This window comes from Meleagris gallopavo, chromosome 5 (genome assembly GCF_000146605.3).
Source record: "Meleagris gallopavo isolate NT-WF06-2002-E0010 breed Aviagen turkey brand Nicholas breeding stock chromosome 5, Turkey_5.1, whole genome shotgun sequence".
NCBI classification, from domain to species: domain Eukaryota; kingdom Metazoa; phylum Chordata; class Aves; order Galliformes; family Phasianidae; genus Meleagris; species Meleagris gallopavo.
Window position 1 is genome coordinate 58,113,095 of NC_015015.2, and position 22,947 is coordinate 58,136,041.

A 22,947-nucleotide genomic window follows, 5' to 3' on the forward strand; every position below is an offset into this window, starting at 1 on the left:
AGAAAAAAAAGAGGAAATGCTTTGCGTTGAAGGTCTGAGCTTTCAAAGAAAATGCCTTGCTGCAAATCCATGCTTGAGTAGTCAAACCTGGGTGTTTAAGAAAGATAGAAAATACCATGCATGAATAACGATGGCACTAAACAGAGCTGCAGTGCACGACACTCACTGCTGTGCATGCATCTATGCAGCTCTCAGAACGTAACAACAAACAGCTTCACTTTGCCAACCAGAGGTGCAAGGTGTTACCTCCTCAGCATAACACTAACAGTGAATTTAGAAAGGTGGAGGGAGCATAAGAAAGCCTTATTCAAGGAACACCAGAGCCTGTAGTTCTCTGTTCTCGTGGTACTACTGTTCATAATTTGGCTACTGCATCGATGGCACATTAAGAATGTCTCACTTCTATACTCTGGACTTTGCTTTTCATAAATGCACTGACCTAGGCAACCAACTAGCTCTTTAGAAACACAGCAGAAGAAAGCCCAGCAGCTTTGGCATAGCTCCCGGCTCCCAGAACTCACAGGAGGACAGCCTGGATTGGAATGCTGCTTCTTACTGTGCTTCTCTCTCTCTCTTTTAAATTAAGATTGCAAAGTAAAGGCACTCAATCTCTAACAGGAAGCATAAAGGCCAAAGGAGGCTCTGATAGCAGTGGTTTCAAACACTCTTTCAAAGTATCAAAAAGAAGTTTTAAACTTGCTTCACTAACAATTACTTCTTAATGGAGGAGTAATATCTAAAGACAAGGTATATTTATTTTCTAGCAGCTCAGTCAGAAGGATCCCTGGGCTCCTTGATCCTTGCAATAAAACAAAGTACCTTTATCCTGGATGAGAAAATGACTTATGATGTTACATGCTTTCTACACAATTAACAGTCTCCAAAAGTCTTACCAGACATAAGTAGGAAAAAAAAATCTTAAATCTTAATCTTAAATTCCTGAACCCTCCTCACTGTCCCAAGGGAACATTATTAGAGAAGTTCTGCTTCAGCTTGTGGTGGCCACCACCCAAAGTCCAACATCTTCCCTTTGCATCCATTACCCTTCGACCCTTCACTAACTCTTCACAAGCCAGACCCTTCACTTCCACCACATGTACCCAAGCAGGGCACAGACCCCAAGCAGAGCACAGGCTCTTCTGGTGTGGACACAACCCCTGGGCTTCACTCACAGAGAACATGACTCTCGTTTCATCAACTGGTCTCTGCATAATGGAGCTGTTCTAAGAGATGACATTGTGACACCAACATCATGGGACCATCTGGTCATCCCTTCCTAAGACAGGCAAGAAATTGGACTTGTTGGTCTTGAAGGTCTTTTCCAACACAACAGAGTCTATTATTCTACAAAACGACACAGCCAGAGCTTCCACAGCCAGCATGCCTGCAGCTCAACTGACTTTTGTTGCCAGACTCCTTGTAGGAGCCAGAAGTATATCATGGAAAATAAGGCTGAAGAATACTCTGAAAAACATTCCATCTATCCCACTGCACAAGGCAGAAAGTCATACCTACATTTACTGCTGGCTGCTTTCTCCAAGAATGTTCCTGAGAATTGCCCAGGGCTGAGATTCCAGTCTGTCTTCCATGCCTTTGAAAACAGCTTACACCCAACACAGCTTTGGATACTCTCTGGCTGCAGTAGATAAAGCAAACTATCCAGTATTAAGAGCAATGGTTCATTGTCAAACTATTAATAATAATGATAATAAATAGTTATCATTTTAGATTTTAATACTAACTTCACAAGCAGGCCACAGAAAGGAGCATAAGCAGAACGAATAATGAAGAATCAGTGCACAGGCTGTTTTGAGGTCAGGGGCACAGCTGGCTACAAATCCTGTTTACTGCAATGACATCTGTGTCCCAGTGATGAAGTACGTGGTTTCCATAAGGTCAGAACAGCAGAATGGAAGAGCAGAGGGAAAGGACTCCATTGCTGGGGATTCAATACTAGAAGGCCATGAAAAACCCACTCCATTCATCACAACAGAAGATGGTACTCAGCTGCCACGCACTCACTGCCAGTGTTTAGCCTATCTGTTACAAAAAAGCATATAAAAGCCAGGATTCCTCACAAAGAGCACGAAAAGGAGATCCCTGGACTATACACACTGACTTGTAAGAAGTCTTATTGCACTTATAGAAGTACAAAAAGGGCCAAATGATTGTTCTCAGCCAAAACAGAGAGACAAGATATGCAAGTTTTCATTTATTAACAAAGAAGAGCAGTAGCAAACAACAGACAACAAAACCTGGTCAAACTACCTTTACATATGTCCTCAGAGATTACGTATTTGGCTGCCAAATAACAGTGCTGACAACGGTGGGTTTAGATTTGTGTAAGCAATGACTGAATGTGCACACGGCTTTGATTAAAGTATCCAAGCATTGTAGGAATACAAGAGATATAACGTGGATTAAAGACTGATAACTGCCAAACCATTAAGTGTTACTGAAACAGAAGCAGGTGATGCTCCTTTCCACCCAGAACACGTGTAAGAGCTGCAGCTCAGCCCCTTCTAGACCCTACACCATCTCACATGTTTAAAGCAGCCCAAAGTAGCACACAACTCAACCATTAGCTAAACCTGCAGGAAAAGATGAGGGCTCTAAGTAGGGAAAATCATAATTCAAATTGCAACTGGACCAGAGGTAAACCAATTAAGAGCAAATCAGAAAAAACGTATAGCAGAGGTGCTGTGTGTCAGAACAACAGAAGACCAATACAGCACCCAGGGCAAACGCAGACACTGCTTTCAGGCTTACATGCAGTTATGCAATTGTTCTAGTTCAGCTTAGTTCCACTTGGTCATTTGAACATTTTCTCCCAGCAAGTCTAATTAATGTTGACGGAGTGAAAGGGCAGAGTTAAATTTCCCACCTGGATATGTAGCCTGGATATGTACAACCTGTGGTACACTGAATGTTCTGAGCACAACCAACCCAGCACCAACAGAGCAGTGCTCTGCTGGCAGGTCATGCATGGGCACAGAAATGGGCACCTTGCTCATTTTGCTGTACTAAATCAGTGACCTCGCTTAGAACTACTGATTCACTATAGAAAACAACAGGCTTCCCAGTGTACAGAATCAAAGGGACAAAAAGGAGGTGTAGATATTTAAAAATTCTGAAGGTTTTAATATCTTACGTCTATGCATTTTCTAGCATTTAAACTTAAATATATTGCTAATGCCAAAGCTGAAATTAGCCTCTCCCTCCTCTTAAGCCACTTTCTGTACATTTTCTAATGAGACTGACATCTGCCTCAGTGATGTCAGTGAATTCACTATCTGGAAAAGAAAGATAAGTCTGTCATCAGATAGGACATAGATTTAACAACTAAACTTCTTTAATTGAAAGTTTGATTACAGCTGTGGCAAAAGCAGCACAAACAGCTGGCATTAACATCTTTCCTGACGCCAGACAGTAAAACCTATTTTCAAATTGCTTTGAGCTAGATCTAGAGAAGAAAGGCTTCTGAACTTGTAACTTCCATCCTGAGTGTTGAGTCCTGTGGAGTAAACACTGCCAACGTATGCAGTCACTCAGGTGCATTTTCGGGTTAACTTAGGTTTCAGCTTGAATATTAGTAATAATTACAGCAACCGGGCTGGTGGTTCTCACACAGTACCTTTCATGAGCAGGTAGAGCAGACATCAATCAGCATGTTCCATCCATGTGAATGACAAAAGTATGTATTTATCTCCAGAGGGACCCATTTGATTCCCTAATACTCAGGGGAACCCCTTGTCTTCGCCCTGCACTCATGACCCTGACCATGCAGAAGACCTGCCATGTAGTCTGAAAGACAAAACTACGTCTGAACCCTCAGCCATGGCCATTCCTCCCCCACTCCCTACACTTCTTAAATATCTCTCAGGCTGTAATTATTGCTTGGAATATAATGGATATTTTAAAACACAGGCTCAGGAAGTTAAACCACGCCTCAAAGGTTGGAAAAGATCTCTAGGATGTCCAGGCCCAGCCCCAACCCATCCCACAGTGCCCAATGACCTCAGTGCCACATCCCCACGGTTCTGGAACACCTCCAGGGATGGTGACCCCCCAGCTCCCTAGGCAGCTGTGCCACTGCATCACTGCTCTTTTGGAGAAGAAATGTTTCCCAGTATCCAACCTGAGCCTCCCCTGGCACTCCTTGAGGCCACCACCTCCCGTCCCTCAGCTGCTGCCCATAAGCTGTGTGCTCCAGACCCCTCACAGCTCTGTTGCACTTCTCTGGACATACTTTAGAAGACTTCTGGATAACAGAGGAATCAGTTTCTCCTCCAGCAACTTTCGTGGTTACTAGAAAAGCTTCTCCTGATGCTCTGGAGGAAGAAATTCTGTCAAAAACGTTTTGGGGAAGTTCAAGTTCATTTTACACAGCCAGAGACCCTTAAAATTACCCACAGCTGATAAGTCTGATGACATAAAAACCACTTCACTCTGCAGCAGCTGTGCTCCTCTTGCAAACAACAAGTCATTAGCAATGAATCTAGCAGTTCTAACACTGCCATGGTTTCAGGCAGCTTCTTTGGAACCAATCCGCCACCAACTCCCCCTCTTGCTGCCCCCACAAACACGTCCTCACACCCAAGCCACTGCCACGTCCCACAGCTCCAGCCCCTGCTGATCTGAGTGGCTGGGAATTCCTGACAGGACACCATCTGCTCCTCTTCAGTGGCAGCTGGCTGCTGTTCATTTATCTGCTTATACTAATTTTACTGACACATCGGCTTCAGAGAGCATCAGGCTATGCAGCAAACACACAGTGAGAGCATTAAAAACATACTTTAAAAGGTTTATTAGCAAAATCAGACCGGTCGTGGATAGGTGTCAGAGGCAGAGTTGGTATTCCAGAACAACAGAAGTGTCAGCAGCACAGACAGCTCTGTTATCTGACATCACAGACAGGTTATTACAGCTGGCATTTGCCCTTTGACTTTCTTAGCCTGGGATGTCCCTGTGCTAGGTAGGGTAGAAGCACACAGGGAGCCATGGCTCAGCGGGCATGCTGGTGTCAGGTTAATGGCTGGAGCTGGTGATCACAGTGCTCTTCTCCAACCTTAACTAATCTGTGATTCTATGATTCCACGACTACTTGAACACCATTACTTAATTCCTATGGAAATACAGAGAGCAAACTCATCCCTGCATTTCCATACCCCTCAAAATATAAATAGCATCTTTAGTGACACTTGGTGTGTAAGAGCTCCTACAAGAGGCACCAGTGGACTGCCACTTACCCTTGGAATTTAGTAGAGAAGTGCTTTGCCACATCAATCTTCTGCAACAGCTCAAGAAACGACCAACCAATTATTTACCTGCATATTTTTAGCTTGTGAAACACAACTACTTCTTAAATGCAAAGATCTAAATGCAAAATTTCAGTGCACAGTGCTCCCTCCCAGAATCTAATCTAATAATACCATGGAACAAAACAACACAAGTGAACAGCAGCCAGAACCTACAAACCGACATCTCCAGGACGTGCTCCAGTACTACACTGCCAGAAGGGAGGGACAGCAGGAGTGCAAACAATAACAGTAAAAACTGGGAAACAGCAGGCAAAGGCATACAGTGGTGTTATGGATTTCATGACACAGAATGCACAAAAAGCTGCTCTTGCCTGTAGATTTAAGGCTGGCAATCCTATATCACGTCTTTTATATTCTTCTTGGTTTCATGGTGATATGATATTACTCGATGATTTCCAGAAAACTGAGAACATTTAATTGAGGTGGAAGAAAGTCCTTCTGGCCGATATGCCTGAATCTGGCCAAGGAAACTTTCATGCAGCACTGTACAGGAACAAGGAGTCACCACTGAGCACAGCAGGAACATCACCTCAAATCCTTCCAGGTGCCACACAAGTGCCCAATCCCATTGCCCCTCTCACATGGCTGACACCCCCAAATCTTTTGCCTAATCACTTTCCTGTTCTTGCTGTGAGCATAAAACCCCATAGGAGCATTAAACACAAAGCACCTGCAATTAAAGGTTGGAACCATCTAAACAAGGTCTTAATTATAGTTTGAACTCAAAATCATCTGGCAATAAGATCAGAAGAATCAATATGGCACAAATAAACTATTTTAATTGGAGAGCTGAAATTTTTGGTCTTGCAGGTTCTGCCTGGCAGCCTCACTGCCTAAGGACAAAGCAAACCTCCTTCCCCAGCACAATGTGAAGCTCTACTTTTCTTGGTTTGTTTGTTTTTTTTTTTTTTTTTGCAGTGAAGAATGAGCAGGGATGCTTCTGCACAGCATCTTGTTGGGAACCCCAAGAGAAAGTATTTGCTTTATCTGTTTGCTGCTGTCTAAGCCAGATTTGGAGCCCAGGCTATTCCAGCTGCCCACAGTTAGAACCAGCAGTTCCACAAACAGCTCAGAGTATCTGCCATGAAGATGGTAAACAAATACCATTCGCTGCTTTAAATTCATTCTTTGTGCTGGGAAGGAAGTTTTGCACATCTTAGAACAATGTTTCAACCAGAAACACACTACTGCCAACGAGGGCCTAAAATGCTGTCTACTTCACGGCCCTTATTTGAACCATTTTTAACCTTGATCCAATATCTCCTGGGAAAAGGTCATTTGGAAATACCCTCAAAATACATCTGATTTAAAACTCTGGGAGAGCACCTTCACGTTCTTCGGAACTTCAGGGTATCCCTGAAGCCCTTTTCCCTTTGTCAGGAACTTCACCCCACGAATCACAGTTGGAAGGGCTCTCACACCCCCACAGCAATCCATGGCCTCAGGCACCTCCAGGGATGGGGCACCCACAGCTCCATCCATCTCCCGCTCCATACACATAGCTGGGATTGTCCAGATGCAACACCCTGCACTTGTTGAACATCATTATGTCCGGGGGGCCCCCTGGTCCCATATGGACACCACTCATCACGATCTGTGCACGGACACAGAGCTGCTGAGCACAACTGCCTGCTGCACCACCCAGAGGTGCTGTCCTTTAAGGCAACACAACACAGATGGGAACAGACAGAGGGTTTCAGTGGCAGTTCTGACCTCATCCCCTAAATGCCATCTCTCGAGGTGTTTGGCACCAGAGACTACCTGAGGGAGAAAGAAAGAATCCTCCTAATGGGAGACTGTGGCTTTTCTCTTTCTAAGGAGAACCTTTGCTCTGATTGAAACTTCCAAGTTCAGCCCTGAGTGGGAAATGGATAAGTGGTACCCCTGCATTTGACAGCATTAAGACTGTTCCAGAGTCATTAACAACTGCCTGCCTCCCAGAAAATAAAAGAATGCTTTTGCACGTCAAATTCCTGTTCTATCCTCAGCAACTCGGGCAAAAAACATCACAGTAAAAGTGATTACTTTGCCCTGACCTTGTTTCCAAAGGTACAGTTTAATTTTCAAACATGCTGAAAAGCTATTATTTTGCAGAGGGACAACCTGATTTGTTACCGTGCTACAGGACAATCCCTGCTTGTTGTCAGCACAAATCCAGGCCCATCTGCCTTGCTGCTGCAGGCATTAAAGGCTTTAATGCAGGGATGGGTGTGTTGCAGGGTTCTTAGTTGGGAAACCTTTCTTGATCTCCTCTCCAATGTGCCTACTTTTCCACCAAACTATTAAAAGCACACGATTGCAATACAACTATAATTATTTCACTCATTTTCACTTCTTTCATTTGAAAACTTGTAGGCCTTTGAATCTTTTTAAAGGTTATGTAAAGCGCAACTGCCTTGGAGGTTTCTTGGAAACATTTAATTTAATGAGTACAAGGAACAGAAAACGATATCAGAGCTGATACAGTCTGAGCTGTGTTCTGTTACAGAAAGAACACCTGCACACCCCTGAGCTGGCTCCCATGAAGTTGTTGTTGATCTCTGAACGAGGTCCTTCCCATGAAATAACTAGCTTCACTAGAAACTTGCATATCACTTGGTTATCCAGGGGGAAATAATGGTTTGCCTGGCTTTATATTTTATTCCTAAGTCAGAAGATAATTTATAGAACAGTGGTTTGAAGCTCTCTATCGTGGTTATTTAAGGAAATAGCTCGGACTTGCGCTCGGCGTTATCCCTCAGCTACTAAGAACTGCAAGTTAACGTCAGACAGATTAGCAGTGATATATTTGGCCGTAGAATATTTATGGTATGAACAGGGGTGCATGTAACTGCAGAGCCTGCAAAAGCTCCTGAAGCTCTGCTAAAACATTACTGCTTCTACCCACTCACTGTCATACCAGACCAATACTTTAGGCACATTTTCTTACAGGCTTAGCTTCTGCTCAAGGTTAACTCCCCAGAGCCTGCTCTAACATAGAATCATAGAGGTCTTTTCCGACCTTGATGATTCTAAGAGCACCCAGTCCAACCACCAACCCATCTCACCATGCCCACTGCCCGTGCCCCTCAGTGCCACGTCCTCTTCAACACCTCCAGGTGACCCCACCACCTCCCCGGGCAGCCTGTGCCACTGCCTCACCAAAATGGCTTAATTTGATTTGAAGCATCGTTATTCTGCAAACACACTATTTTTGGTAGAGAAAAAACACAGGCTTACAGAGAAGAATTTAATATGTTTTTAGAGATGTACTATTATAGGACCAGCTCGTAGCCTAAGCAGGACCCAGAACCTGGCTGAAAGTCTGTTACTGAGTTACGTGGGTCTTGTATAAGCCATAAAAACTCCCTCTACATAAGAGGATATCAGAAATTAAAAAATAGCCAAAGTCATTGTAAACTATCTAAAGCCAAATATGTTCTGCTCAGGGCCCCACCCAACCTGACCTTGAACACCTCCAGGAATGGGAATCCACAGCTCCTCCAGGCAGCTGTGCCAGCGCCTCTGAGTGATATTTTGTCAGTGTTGCTTTGCCACTTAAGGAAGATGCTCAGAGTCAGGTGCCAGGAGGAGCATCCCTTTATCCAACCCCACCACTCAATAAAAACGTTTCCTACAATTCCAAAACACACTCACATACTAAAGTAAGGTGTGAAAATCACCATCTGCTGCAGAAACAACCGTAACCAAGAATGCTTAGGTCAAAGCTGTCTAGAAAACACAGAGCTGGAACTCAGAGTAACCCATCTGTGCGCTTACACTGAGCACATACAGCGTAGCTGCAGATGCACTGCCCTGGCACAGCACACTACACAGCAGGCACTGAGTGCAGCCCCATCCCTGCACCTTCAGCAAGCACCATGCATCCCAGAGCCTCACTGTGAAACAGAACAGGGCTCTAAACAAGGTTTGAATCAATCTAGCAGAAGGACATGACTTTAAACCTCACAGTCTTCCCACAGTTAAGCAGTACAGAGGCAGAAATGCACACGGGGCTGCAGTTTTGCCCAGCACAGCTACTCATAGCTGCACGGAACCAGAAACAGGAACGTGCCTAAGATACATACTCACTGTTATAAAGGTGCCTTGATAGGCATGCAAAAATTTAAAGCACCACCTACAAACCCAAACTTATTTTATTTTGCTCTATTTACATTTTTAAATGAACATTTTCTTCTACAAACAAGCACTCCCTATGAGAAAATGGTGGTGACAACACACTGTCCTGGGAAGACTGTTACTGTCTTTCAGAGGTGTCAAAGCTGACTAAAGAAAATTAAGAGAAAATCAATAAAGCTTTCGTGCAAGAAACCTCTGTCAATGAAGACAAAATAATTAAAACATATTGCATTTTTTGTTTTCTGAAGCTTTGATGTCCTTGTACCTTGACAATTTGGTGTAGATACAACAAACCACTAACTTATATCTGAGAACTGGGTGTCAGTGCTTGTGAAGGGTCACCCTCTGTTCACTACACAGCAGAGACAGCTGAGCTGTGCTGTCACATTCCAGCAAGGGACAGCAGGCAGACACATCTCTACAAAAGCTTTGCAAAAGCAATTTTGCACTGCCCCTTGCTCACAGCTCCTCCTTTGGGAGACTTGTGGGAGAAGACTGAGAACGCACTTGGCAACCAATGACATTGCTCTACACGTTATTTTAAAGGTACCAGAAGTGAGCACAGCATGTTCCACAACTATGTTCCACAACGATGCATTTTCACTACAGGAATTTAGAACACAAGCATTTCAAAATGCCTGATTTGGTAGTGGGGAGTGAAGTCTCAATTAGACAAATGATTCTAAACCTTTTCACCATTGATTCATCTCCGAACTTCTTTCAGCTCTCTGTGTTCCTGAACTGCCCCCTGAAGTTCTCTCTCTCTGACAATGTGTTATTAACCCAATCTTAGGAGCACAGACCCTAGAAAGAAATTAAGAATGCCATTGTTCTGTGATGGAGAAGCTTATCTTAACTCTAAAAATCTATTTACAACTTGCCATTAATTTACTTCCCTAGCAAAGAGTACAACTACAATGTCTCCATTCTCTTCCATGATTAGATTAGTTATTCAGTAAACTCCAGCAGCTTAGCAGCAGATTCTGATGACCTAGAAAACTTCAACACAGTAAAAAGCAATATGAGGAGAACTGGAAGAAAAAAAATAACATAATGGACAACTGAAGACTGCAGGTACTCTCAACTGATCTACAAGCATTGCTGTGTACATATGTGCCTTTCATTATATACAGGAATATAAGCTGTATAGAAAAGTTAGCAAATGAAACTGTCATCTCTCAAATGGTGTTCATCCCTGTTTGCTGAGTACCCTCATCTTATCCTTTAATTCTTAGGAGTGACTAGATTTTTAATTAAAGCTTTTATAGAAAACAAAAAGCCTCAAAGCACACTTGTCTTAAAACGTGGAAATCATTTTTATGAGATGCCTTTAAAGCACATACATGATTTATTTCAGCTTGAAGCAGAGGAGGCTCAGGGGATCTCCTCAGTGCCCATACACAGGTGCAGGGAGGATGGAACCAGGCTCTTGTCAGTGGTGCCCAGTGCCAGGAAAAGAGGCAATGTACTCAACATGGAGCACAATACGTTTCCTCTGACTATTAGGAAGTACTTCAGTGCTGTGCAGGAGACAGCACATTGGCACAGCAGGTCTCTCTTTGGAAATGTCCAAAGGCCCATGGCCATGCATAGCACTAAGCAACCATCCTGGGGCAAAGTAGGACCAAGCTTTAACTATTTTGTGATTCTGTGATGTTACAAACTTATCTGCAATTCCCATTACATCCTGGAATAGTGCTAGCATTGCTTTTAGTGACTTTGCACACCGACTCTCACTTTTTATTTCCCCTGACTACACAGAATGAGAGCTCATTATTTAAGTATTCTAACTGTGTATTACATCCACGTGTGTGTTTTCAAATGCAAACACCTTACCTGCTCTTGTCTCATCACTTCTATCATTTCCATAACACTGATAAAATGGTGGCAGCGGTCGGAGTGGTCAACCATACTTGTAGGAAAAGGACGATTCTGCCAAATACTCCACTCAGACAAGGACAGTTTATGCACCGCCTCCTCTTCAGGCTTCTGCAGTTTAAGATTGGCAAGGAGATTTTAGTCAAGAGATTGTTTAGCAAATCCAATGCCTACTTCTCTGTCAAGGACAATAACTACTCTGAACGCAGGAAAGAATCTGAATATTATCACAAATGCTGAAGTCTGGTGGGAAATAAAAAAATCACAGGCTTTGTGTTGCCAGAGCTGCTATGAAGTACAGGTTGCGTTAAGCAGTGAAATGACAGAGTAATTCCTGTTTTCTCCCCTGAATGAAATGCTTGTACAACTTGAATTTTCCACCAGTCGCATAGTTATATAAACAAGGGAAGGAAAAACTGCGATACAACACCATCATGAATACAGCACCCTGCTGGAGTGTCTCAGAAGCAGAAGAGAACTTTCTGCATACCGGGTGAGGTTTTTTCCCCTGTTTTTAATGGACTTACTTCAAACATCTAATCCCTAAATTCTTATCTTCAAAAACCTAAGAGAAATTCTCAAAATTGCATTTTTAAGACAGGCATCCTTCAAACTCACAGGTAACTCTTTAATCAGCGTTTCCATTAGGCCCAATGCCAAAAAAGCATTACATTGAGTTAAACTCACTGATGTCTCGTCCAGGTTTTCTAAGGTTTCAAACCGAGTGTGAGGCAGTATTGGCTGCTTTACTCCATCATTTTCTTTAAGTCTGTACAGTCTGTCCCATATTTCAAATTCCTCAGGTGACAGAGACCAATTCTCCTGACAGTGCATTTCCTTTGGATCTGGAAGGGGGGAAAAAACAAGGGGAAAATATTATATACTCTAAGAAAAGCGATACACAGAAAGAAAAAGAAAAAACTTTGTGTATTACCAGTCAGAAGAAAATACCTCCTTTTTGCCACAAGTAAAATCAAATACAGACAATCTGCTGTCAGAAACAAAACATCAAACCAGATATTTGTACATGTTATAATTATGGTCCTGTCTATGGACTGTTTTGGGGAAGGCCTCCTATAAAGAAACATTGGCAGATATGAGTAGAGGGACATTCATTCAAACACCAACTGGCCTTGAAGACAGTACAGCAAACAGGGAAAGCATTTGGCTTGAATTTGTAAATGTAATTCTCAGTGATTTGTAAATGTAATTGCAAGGACAAACTGCAAATAAGCTGGGGGGAAGTGCTATGCCTTATTTGTTTAAGTTACTCTTGGAATACTGGAAAGCAACATTATTTTGTTATGACAAAAATATTTCCTAGTCATTTCTTGACTAGATCTGTTTTCTATTTTAAGCCATTCAGGACTTGTAGATGAGCAAGAGGACAGAAACAAAAGTATTATGAACATTTCCCCGGAAGAAGCAAAGGACACAGAGGGCTTGTTAGCTGTGTAGATACTCGTAACACCAAGTGGGAAGTACGAGGCATCTGTGAGCATCGATGCCGGATGAAAGCCAGGTGGGTGCTTGTGTTGCAGCTGACTGAAGACAAGGCCCTGGTGCTGCTTGGCTCAGAGAAGGAAACCAAGTTACTGCAGCAGTCTGACAGCAAACCTCAATGCAACCACTCCACACTTCGGCAGCTGTATGCAATAAAAACGCCTGACCCCTCCAGCAGCCCTCGGTGCAAATAGCAAAGGAACATACGAAGCATTGCTATTAAGTTAATGTGACTGCTTTCAGCCTGGATGCATGAAATTTGGAGAAAAATCATCAAGTTGATTTGAAACCGCCTTGAGACTGGATTTGGAAAGAAGAAGCAGCCAGCACCCTGTGCTGAACTAACAGTGTGTAAGAGGAATCAGCCCGTACCTCCCAGTCCTCTCACAACACCACTGCCAGACAACATATCTCCATGGAAGCACATGAGACTCAATACCAGGTCTCCTAAAATTCTGAGTGCGAGCCTCAATTCCTCTTGATTCTTTCACAGCTGGAAAAGATCTAACCAACAATGACATTATTAAGACTATGGTTAAAAAACTCAACAAACAAAAAAACCCAGAAGATTATTATTGCTACCAGAATATTTTTGACCCAAGCCTAGGAGATGTTAGACTCATTTGTAACTACCATACAGTTCAGGGACCCAATTCAGGGAGGAACAGAAACCTGTAGGAAACGAAAATCAAGAACCACTTATCAGAAAAATCTATCTCACAGCCTTCTGTTATTTATAAGAACAGCTAAGTTTTAGGTTTGCTTGAGCAGTAACTATCCAGCACCCGCACACCAAGACAGTACTTCAGTCTTGAATCAGTGTGGAGCTCTGGACGTTGTTGACTGGGCAAGGAATAAAGGAAAGGCCAGGAAGAGTCCCTAACAGCCAGCCCAAAGGGATTTCCACTGCCTTGCTTCAGACACGTCTTCATATCCAAGAATTAAGAGAGCTGCCTGCCAAGGAACCAAGGAGGCACTTCCAAACAGCAAGTTGCTAGATGGGAAATAGCAGGCATCAGCAAAAACCTTCTCAGGCAAACAGATCTGGTTTGGGATAGCTCTGGCTGCTCTTGAAGATGGTTATCCAAAGACTGTACCAGAACCTTCTGTAAGAGTTCAGGTGATGAACATGTCATCCAGACACATTAAAGGAAACAATGAGAACAACAGATGACTTCAGTTTTCCTGTTACAGATCCAGAGGACGGCTCGTTCTGACAAAGCAAGAGGATCCTGTGATACCATCTGCCAAAGTAATGCACGGGGATCCTACTGTCCAAGGTTACATAGGCATGAAGGCCTCCAATAGCTTGCAGCATTCAGTAACAGCTACTTTCCAAAGCTCTGTGCCCAGTAACTGAGCTATTACATTTCTGTTCCTGAGCAGAACAAACTTTTTGGGCAATACAACGTACTCCGTACATGACAAAACACAACAGGTCTCTGTGAGAGAGGAGAATGGAAGGGAATCCCCTCGGCTTGCAGAGAGCAAAGATTGATGCCTGACTTACAGGCTGCTCAACTCTTCCCTTCTCCAGAAACAACAATTCCATACAGCATGGAGAAATGCCCAGTTGTCTGACCCAAACACTTGGACATCTCAGGCTAAGGGAGGAAAGCAGGAGCTGAAGTTGGCATTCAAAGCCTTCTTTTCCTATAAAGTGTAGTTGCTCTCAAACAGGGAAGGAACATGAAGCAGACTGAAGGTTGCCATGGACAAAACCAAATGAACCCCCAGAACAAGTGAAAAGCAAGGAAGGATAAATGAGAACATACGCAATGTTCATTACAGCTTCCAACTTCAACTTTCCAGCGTAGAAGAGAACACTTGGAAAAGAAGGAGAAAATGCAAAAATTAAAGAGCTTTCTCTTCTTTTTGAGATTTGCCTTGAATATCATTTAAACAGGCAGCAGGCACTGTCTCATACATAATGAAGGGGACTGGAACACAAAGCTGGTGCTCAATATGAAGAAAGTATCAGTAATTTACACTCTCGTAGCACTTGTTTGCAAGACAGGCCGTCAATCCCATCCGTCTTCAGCCAAGGACAGATCACCACCTACACGATGTATTTCAGCTGTGGCTGCTGCTAACCTACTTTGCACAAAAGGAACCTGGTAATTATTGCAGCCTGCCGAGTGCTATTCCCCCAGCAGGAAACACCTTCAGCCAATTATCTGCTCTATGCACCCTGTGCCTCTCGGTCCTGTTTTCTAGGACAGACATACAGATTTTCTGCAATGATTAATTCCACATTTTGTTCTGCTCTATCTTTTTATACCACCCTTGCTTTTCCTTACTGGGTGCTGCCTGGGTTGTGTGCAAAGCCCAGATAAGCAGGCCTTACAGAGGCACGGAAAAAAGTGATCAGGAGGAGCATCACAGCTGTGCCTGCAGCACAGGCAGACTCACAGGGAGGTTAGGCTGAGGATGTGCAGACTGATTTACTGATGCTAATCCTTCTCCTTCACATTTCTCCCATGAAGGATGCTGAAATGGGAAACTGTTTTGCAGCCAAAGAGGAAACTGATAATTTCTGCATAATCTTGTAGCTTGCTTCCCCATATCTACGTTCAGGCTTTTTGATAATAAGAAATTCTGCGTTCAGAAGTGCTTAAAATCCACAAATACACTTTAAGTGTAACTACTTGGACACAGTTTCTCAAGTCAAGAAGCTTCTTCCTTCATTTGCTGTTGGTCCTTAAGGTACTAAAAGCACCTAATAAAAGAGATTGTGAATGATTTCCAAGTATTTGTAACAATTAGCTGTTTCATCCTATCTTGCAATCTTATTCCAGTGCCATGTCAGTGAACCATCTAAGGAGCCATTTCTCTTTTTAAAACTCATTTTTCTCCAAAAGTTTTTGCAATTATAAATCACAAAAGAAATTACAGAGCGGTTGGAGTTGGAAGGGACCTCTGGGGGGTCCGAGCATCCTGTTCTTGCTTTCTCCTTTTTGTCCCTTATCATTCTCTAGTTTTCAAGCACTTCTGTTTCACTGTAATTTCTGACAGTATAAAAGATCTATTTCCTATATTAATAGAAGCATCAAGCCTAGACATCACAGCTCCAGCCCAAATCCAGTACAGAATTATCACCAAACACTTAGTGACCAGCATGCCAGCTGACACAGGCATACCAGAAGCCTTCAGCAGACATTTACATTTGCCTCTTCTTTTTGCAGCTCAAGTTTCTGACCCTCAGTCATTGACTCTATGGGAAGCTCTATGGAGAAGGATGAAACAAAGGTCTGATATGAAGGCCAGACATTTAAAGGCAGGACTGTGATGTGAGGATGTTAAAGGAAAAGAAGGCAGCATCAAAGCAGAATAACACAGCTGAAAGGTTACAGCTGTTAGAAGGGCACTTCTGCTCTAGACCCAAACTGATGCGAGCAGGCACTTTTGATATGCTGTAAGATAACAACATGATATAGCAGCTTGCAGAGTGCTTACAGAAAACACCATAATCCTCTTACCAGTGACACAGGAGAAGAGAGCAGATTTATGGTGGAGAGAACTAGGTCTCCCTCTGGAAAGCTTTCTTGAATCGTTTGGTTCGTATTTTTCAGCAGTAATAAACATTCGGTGCAGCTCTGGATTTATGCCTTCTGGAATCATCCGTGGGCTGTGCTGGTAAAAATGGAGCATTTTGTTTCCTGAAATAGCCTTCTGGATGTTTCTTTTGTTGGAATGGCTTTGATTGTAAGTCTGTAAGAAAAAGGAAAAGTCACGCGTTGCTGAAATGCACAGGGCATGATCAAAAGCAAAAGAACACATGAGTGCCTGTGAGGTCTTCCACAGAGCAGCAGGGGTTGGAAGGGCTCTCTGGAGAACACCTTGCTCAACCTCCTGTCAGAGCGTGTTGCACACATGGGCATCCAGATGGGTCTTGAACATCTCCACAGAATACTCCACAACCCCTCTGGGCAGCCTGTCCAGTGCTCTGCCACTCCCACAGGACAGAAGTTCTCCCTCGTGTGATTATGGAACTCCCTGTGTTTTGTAATGCATTTCTATCACCAACTTTTTTCCCCCTCAAATGCAGACAAAACAAATCACGATGGCCAGTTAGGTCAACAAAACGCTGTGTTCAAGTTCTTGACCCACGAGTTCAGGGCTGGCAGCATGCATCCACACCATGGGAACCACAGCAGGGGAGCAACAGGATTTGAAGACAACAATAAAGCAGTACAGTTCTACAGACAATCTGATAATGGTCAAAAAATAGCTTGCAAGTCCTTTTAATTCCTTCTTTTTTAAAAACTTCCACAATAACACACGTAAGTCAAATTAAATTTGAATTATCATCTCTTCGTACCTATGCGAGACGTGCAAAGAGTAAGAATTTAAGAGGTACCAAAGAACAGTGACTGTTCTCTAAATTGCAGACATGCCTTAAAACTCCTTAATACAAATAAGACAAAATCCAAACACAACATGCAGCTTTTTACATTCTGTCAGACAGCCAGAAGTAGGCACAACGCTTGCAGGAAATACAGCTCTTGCCTGGAGGAATCTGCAATTTGCAATAGATACAGGGATGATGTAAACTGGATTACATCAGAATGAAAGGAGGTCAAGCAAATTAAGGTATAAAGTCATTAATTAATATCATACGTGCTTCAAGTCCTTTTAATTACACTGCCTTTCATTGCACAACTGAGAAACCAAGACGAGAATGGAGAAACTAAGGCATGAATCCAGTCCCCGCAGCACATCTCTTGCCCTTATACATTGCTCTGAGCACTGAAGCTGGAACCTGGAAACCAGGGCTCGAAAGGATGGACACAAGGAGATGCTCCCTGAATAAAGCTGGAAGGCGTTAATGGTGAGCTTCATTAAGCTGCCCACAGGCATTCTGTTAAATGCTGGGATCCCAGCACAGGTTAAAAAAGTTGTTTTATGGAACAAAGTTTGAGCAAGATTTTTGACTAACACAGGAGAACTCCGTAGAAATACAACTGCTTAAAGGAAGCTTCAAGGAATTTAAGGGATTATATCAATATCCCATTAGAGAGTGGAACCTTCAGTCTTCATAAGCAGCATAAGAAAACATCTCTTTACAAATACCATTCACCTCCATTTTAAACTTTCCTCCTTTCAAATAAGCTTCCCCCTTTCTCCTCTCCCCCCACAGGATTCTTTTGACCAATTAAATTCCAGCTACCTACAAATTTAAATCAGAGGCACATTGTTGATAGGAATAGATCAAACATCAGTAAGACTCTGAAACTTGGGCTTTGCAATTAGCTTACACAGATCTCAAACTTCACCTTCATGAAAGCCAACCCACCTGAGAACCAGGCAAGCAAGTAAACAAAACTGAACAACAAAGAACAAAATCCATTTTCAGCCAGAACGGTGATAAAGCCTATGAATGCCTGGCATTCAGGATGATGTTGCAAGATGAAAACGTGAAAGTGCAGCTTCATTTTATATTGCAACCAATCTAACCAAAGAGAGCTGTCCCAGGGATTGCCAGGCTTCCTCCCACCTAAGCACTACTGTGTCATCTCGGGTCCCAAACCTGTGGTCATGCAGCTGTGGGCTGACCCTGGTCAGGCTGCTGGTACAGCTGAAGATCAGTTCCCAGCTCTCAGCTTAGCTCTCCCAGGTACATTTGTTTCCCAAGGGGCAGCCGGCACTCAGAGAAGATTAATTGTACTCAGAGTTGAGTGCTGAGATTCAGGAATTTAGCAAAAGTAGATTTCCACTTAAGCTGATCTCTTCAGACCTCATACGCAAGCTGCTGCCACTAAGCACTGCTCCGAGAGCGCGGTGCGTCAGCAGCTCAGAGCGAGGCGCTTCCAGCCCCGGCTCTCAGCACCGCATTCTCGTCTCTTCCACAGTCTGTCCTGTAACCTTGGCAAAAAAAATACCACGCTTTCTGCATCTCAGTTCATCATTTACAAAGTAAGCACTTTTAACAACAAAGGCTTAGAATCACACAGTCATTAATGTTGGGGAACAGCTCCGAGATCCCCAAGCCCAGCCCACCGCACCGTGCCCACTGCCCACATCCCCACAGCTCTGGAACACCTCCAGGGATGGTGACCCCACCACTGCTGGGCAGCTGTGCCACTGCAGCACCGCTCTCACAGAGAAGAAATTTTTCCTAATATCCACCCTGAAAGTCAAAGCTCTTAGCACCGAGAAAGCAGGCACATTTTCTGCCGTACGCTGTAGGCCACGATACCTTCCAGCACGGTCAAACAAGACATTGCTGAGAGCACTCCCACGTGGCCCAACTTCTAACACAAGCACTCCGTTCCAATCCCGAGGCCCCTCGTGTCCCCCAGTGAGGATGAAGCTCACACTCACCCGCTCCTCGCGCCCCTCGGTGAGGATGACGACGACCCGGCCCCGCCGCTGCCGCCCTGTGCGGCCCATGCGCTGCACCAGCCGGATGGGGCTCTTCTGGGCATCAAAGCAGATGATGAGATCGACTTCCCCAATGTCCAAACCTTCTTCTCCCACGCACGTAGACACCAGGGTGTTATAGCCACCCTCACGAAAGCGTTTTACCACCTGAAGAAAGGAATGGATTTCACAAATTAGCCTGGAAGCCCCTAATGCACGCTTCCAGGTTTAACCAGATTTTGAAAAAGAAATAAATTTATATTTTAAACCTACAAAACTCAGTCAGTCTTTCCAAATGTGTTGATTTCTTCATTGTGATCAAATACCACACACTAAGACTATCAGTGCAGCCCTTCAATTCTAAAACAAAGGACATAAAGAACACCTTATTCTGACTCTAACCATGGTATTTTTCTAAAATTGATCTTCCAAGCCTTACAATTGTTTTCTTAAATTTTGCTACATCAAAACTTAAGGATACATCTTATTTTCCTATGTATGAGGAAAAAAAAACCCTAAAGCAAGTAAGTATTTATGTTTGATCATAGAATGATAGAACGGCCTGGGTTGCAAAGGAGCACAACGCTCATCCAGTCCCAACCCCCTGCTATGTGCAGGTCGCCAACCAGCAGCCCAGGCTGCCCAGAGCCACATCCAGCCTGGCCTTGAATGCCTGCAGGGATGGGGCATCCACAGCCTCCTTGGGCAACCTGTTCCAGTGCATCACCACCCTCTGGGGGAAAAACTTCCTCCTCATATCCAACCTAAACCTCCCCTGTCTCATTTTAAAACCATTCCCCTTGTCCTGTCACCATCCACCTTGTAAACAGCCATTTACATTCTGTTTAGTGAGTGTAGTGTTGGATAATCTGAAAGCAACTGAACCACCTAGGAATTTACCAATGACACCTGACGTCTCAGTCATCACCACGCAATCCAGATTAATAATAATATCTTCATTTATACAATTAATATTCCTTATAAATACTTCCAACTGCAAGTTTCAGCTGATACCTCAAGCTGCTCCTTTTGGGTGAAGCCCTTTGTGCTCTTTCCTGTGGAGTGCCCAACAAAAGTCATCACTCTAACAACTGGGCTGAACCGGGACAGCATTTCTGCAATTTCTTGCACACTATCCCGAAATGATGAGAAGATCATCACCCTGGTGTCCACAGATGTGCTTCCAGACGTGGTTTGATCTGTTTAATTAAAGAAAGACAGAAAAATACTTCTATAAATGATACAAAAACAATGATCCCCCCAAAAAACAGAGGACATCCCACAAGTCACACACCCACAGCTCTCATCTGATTCAACAATTAGAAGATACACTTCACCTATATGGCATTTTGATTTTTCAAATAAATTTTCTTTCAACAAAATTCTTTTTAAAATAACAAAAAAAATCACCAGTTAAATAAATTAAAAAAAAATCAATAGTGGTAAAAACAATTAATTATGAGCCTTTCAGCCTACTTAGGCTAACCTTAAATTCCCAGAAAATGCTCCCAGATAGACCTCCTCAAACAATTCCACTCTGGAATCGAAGCAGCATTCAAATTTTGGAGAATTTGCACCAACTATCGTGAGAATGGCTTATGTCTGAGGTAATGTTATTAATGCTATTTTGAAAGGCTCAAGTTTGGTGGCAAGTATCTTGAAATAACATTAAAGATGCCTTCTTTCGAGGAGCATACAACATGACTTTGAGATGTCACTGAAGTGTCCAGAGCAAAACAAAGCTGGGCACAGCAATGAACAGCAGCACAGCAGTTGTCCAGCACAGAGCATGGAGCAGTGCAAGGGATGTGTAACAGCTTTCTGTGACTTACTGCCCCAAGTCACACCTGCCTCTACAGCACAGGAACCCCATGACAGCAGAAAGGTTCAAAACCTTCCCTTGCTCTCTTACTCTGTTGCTTCTGAATGTTCTTCCATCACAATCAGCTGTATCTCCCAGCTCAGTGGCAAAGATGAGCACTGCTTCAAAGCAAAGGCAGAAAGACCTGCACCTGTATTGGGTTTCTTAGCAAGGTGCCTTTAACCAAAAGCATATTCTTAATGCTACACAGAGACAAAATGTGCCTCCTAGACACTTCACTTTTTAGTATTTTATTTTAAAACATATAGGGGTACCTTTAGAGCGCAAGTCTCAGCAGCAAGACAACAACAGCATCTTTCCTACTGTGACAAGGTCAAAGCTGTCTCCCTTCAAGAACTTCAACTGCATTTCAATGCTCTATTGGAGTTCATCAAATTTCTTATGAATATCCATCAACAGACCAGGTAATTTGCACTGAAACACAATCTACAGCACAATACCGGAGCCAATTAATTTACTTAGCACAGCACCCACCAGAACAGCCTACAAGAAATACCTGAACAAATGAAATCAGTAGGCACTTCTGTTCATTTCTGTCAACAGCTTCAACTGTTCACTCCTTTTTCTTTGAGCTGTCAGTACTTACCAGAACATCCCCGGGACTTGAAGTGCTCTGTTACTATTTCCTCCAATTTCTTTAATTTTGGATGACTGTAAATAAATTCCTTTTTATTTTCAGACACTGAAAAAAAAACATAAAGCAATTAGAGATATAAGTGAAGCTGCCAGAACTATAAAGATTCAGTGAAGTTCATTTTCTCCTGCTACAGTTCTCCAGTATCATAGAATCATAGAATGGCTTGGGTTGGAAGGGACCTCAAGGATCACCAAGCTCCAACCTCCAAGTCAGGCATACAGATTCCTGATGCCTACACTCACTGCATTCACCTAGACAAAAACTGAAGTGAGCTACTTACTGAAGTATGTTTGTTAAAGCCAGTTTTTTAAAGCACGCTGTTATCATGTCACAGTCACAGTGTAAAAGGTGTATAGCCAAATAATAATATTACAACCTTTTGTTTTAAATCAAATTAAAAACTTCAAACACACAGAACTCATGAGAAGGTACCTAACCCACTGAGAGATGGGAAACACCATGAGGAGTCTGGAGAAAGTGATCTCAAACAAAGAACACTACAGCCAGGTATATCAAAATGCATAGCTTCCTGCATCTACAAACTGTGCAGAAATACTCAGTGTTTCTGTTAAACAGAAAGTAAATATCCTGTCCCTAAAGGGGAAACACCAACCTGTTCTACTCTTGTGAAGATTTCCATTTGCTGAAGTCTGACACACGTCTGAAAACATGTCTGTCAGCTGCTGGTACAGCCTCATGAAGTCCTCATTGCGACCAAGTTCATTCTTTGTACGAGTTAATCCTGTGCAAAAGAAGTTATAACACCTCAGCATTCAGACTCCAGAGCGAATCTCACTTTTCCAGTCCAAAAGATAAACTTCTCAAAAGCAGTGAACTCCTTTTCCTATCTTTTCATAAGTTAGCTTAGGAAATACAACAAACGTTGTTTAGAGTCGGTATTTTCTCAGGGAAAATGCCACTGGAGAATTGAAAGATGAAAACTATTTGTAGGAACAGAAGCTGGGGTCCCTGGGTAAACTGAAAGCTCCTACCTCAACCATTCAGCAGGAGGAAAGCCGTCCAGAAATGCTGTGTTTTTTTTTAACTAATTGACAATAAAGAAACCTAGTTTAAAAGCTCAAACTAACAAACCAACAAGTTTCTGGAATGACTTTCTGACAGTGCAGAAAAGCAAATGTACCAAATCCAGAACAGAAAAACCAGTTACTAGGAATATTTTCTCTCTGTCACCTTTTAACAGCAGACATGAATTTAAGAATCAAGGAAGCACATGAAATGCTCCC

At 43.0% G+C, this 22,947-nt stretch overlaps 1 protein-coding gene across 3 annotated transcripts in view; it reads right to left on the reverse strand.

Moving 5' to 3' along the window:
• FANCM (FA complementation group M) overlaps positions 1–22,947 on the reverse strand; it is a 61,860-nt gene that overhangs the window by 16,357 nt on the left and 22,556 nt on the right. For 2 of the 3 annotated variants that reach the window (XM_010712171.3, XM_010712173.3), the window contains 7 exons: positions 22,317–22,445; positions 21,653–21,748; positions 20,199–20,383; positions 19,146–19,352; positions 16,301–16,532; positions 12,006–12,163; positions 11,277–11,429 (listed from right to left, as the gene is read on the reverse strand). In XM_010712171.3, coding sequence (XP_010710473.1) covers positions 11,277–11,429; positions 12,006–12,163; positions 16,301–16,532; positions 19,146–19,352; positions 20,199–20,383; positions 21,653–21,748; positions 22,317–22,445 — 1,160 coding nt within the window. Of the gene's footprint in view, positions 1–11,276; positions 11,430–12,005; positions 12,164–16,300; positions 16,533–19,145; positions 19,353–20,198; positions 20,384–21,320; positions 21,426–21,652; positions 21,749–22,316; positions 22,446–22,947 lie in introns of those variants that run through there. The other variant, XM_019616039.2, reaches the window with a different exon arrangement.